At 73.4% G+C, this 248-nt stretch overlaps 1 protein-coding gene across 1 annotated transcript; it reads left to right on the top strand.

The window, feature by feature from the left end:
• Positions 1-5: 5 nt before the first annotated feature.
• Positions 6-245, top strand: LOC121353483 (proteasome subunit beta type-5-like; the record flags this gene model as incomplete). Its single annotated transcript, XM_041467354.1, has 1 exon — positions 6-245. A coding segment is annotated over one exon (240 nt), but the record flags the coding sequence as incomplete, so codon positions are not given.
• Positions 246-248: the final 3 nt, after the last annotated feature.

Below are 248 nucleotides of genomic sequence, written 5' to 3'. Positions count from 1 at the left end.
CCCCCCAGTCCCCCCACGGCGTGACGGTGGCCGTCGACTCGCGCGCCACGGCCGGCTCGTACATCGCCTCGCAGTCGGTGCTGAAGGTGCTGCCCATCAACGCGCGCATCCTGGGCACCATGGCGGGCGGCGCCGCCGACTGCAGCTTCTGGCAGCGGCTGGTGGCGCGGCAGTGCCGCGTGCAGGAGCTGCGCAACAAGGAGCCCGTCTCGGTGGCCGCGGCCTCCAAGCTGCTGGCCAACCTGGTG

The sequence above is a fragment of the Pyrgilauda ruficollis genome, unplaced genomic scaffold (genome assembly GCF_017590135.1).
Source record: "Pyrgilauda ruficollis isolate IOZ18807 unplaced genomic scaffold, ASM1759013v1 scaffold20750, whole genome shotgun sequence".
NCBI classification, from domain to species: Eukaryota; Metazoa; Chordata; class Aves; order Passeriformes; family Passeridae; genus Pyrgilauda; species Pyrgilauda ruficollis.
Note: the sequence above shows the minus strand (reverse complement) of the source record. Positions and strands in the feature narration are given on the sequence as shown.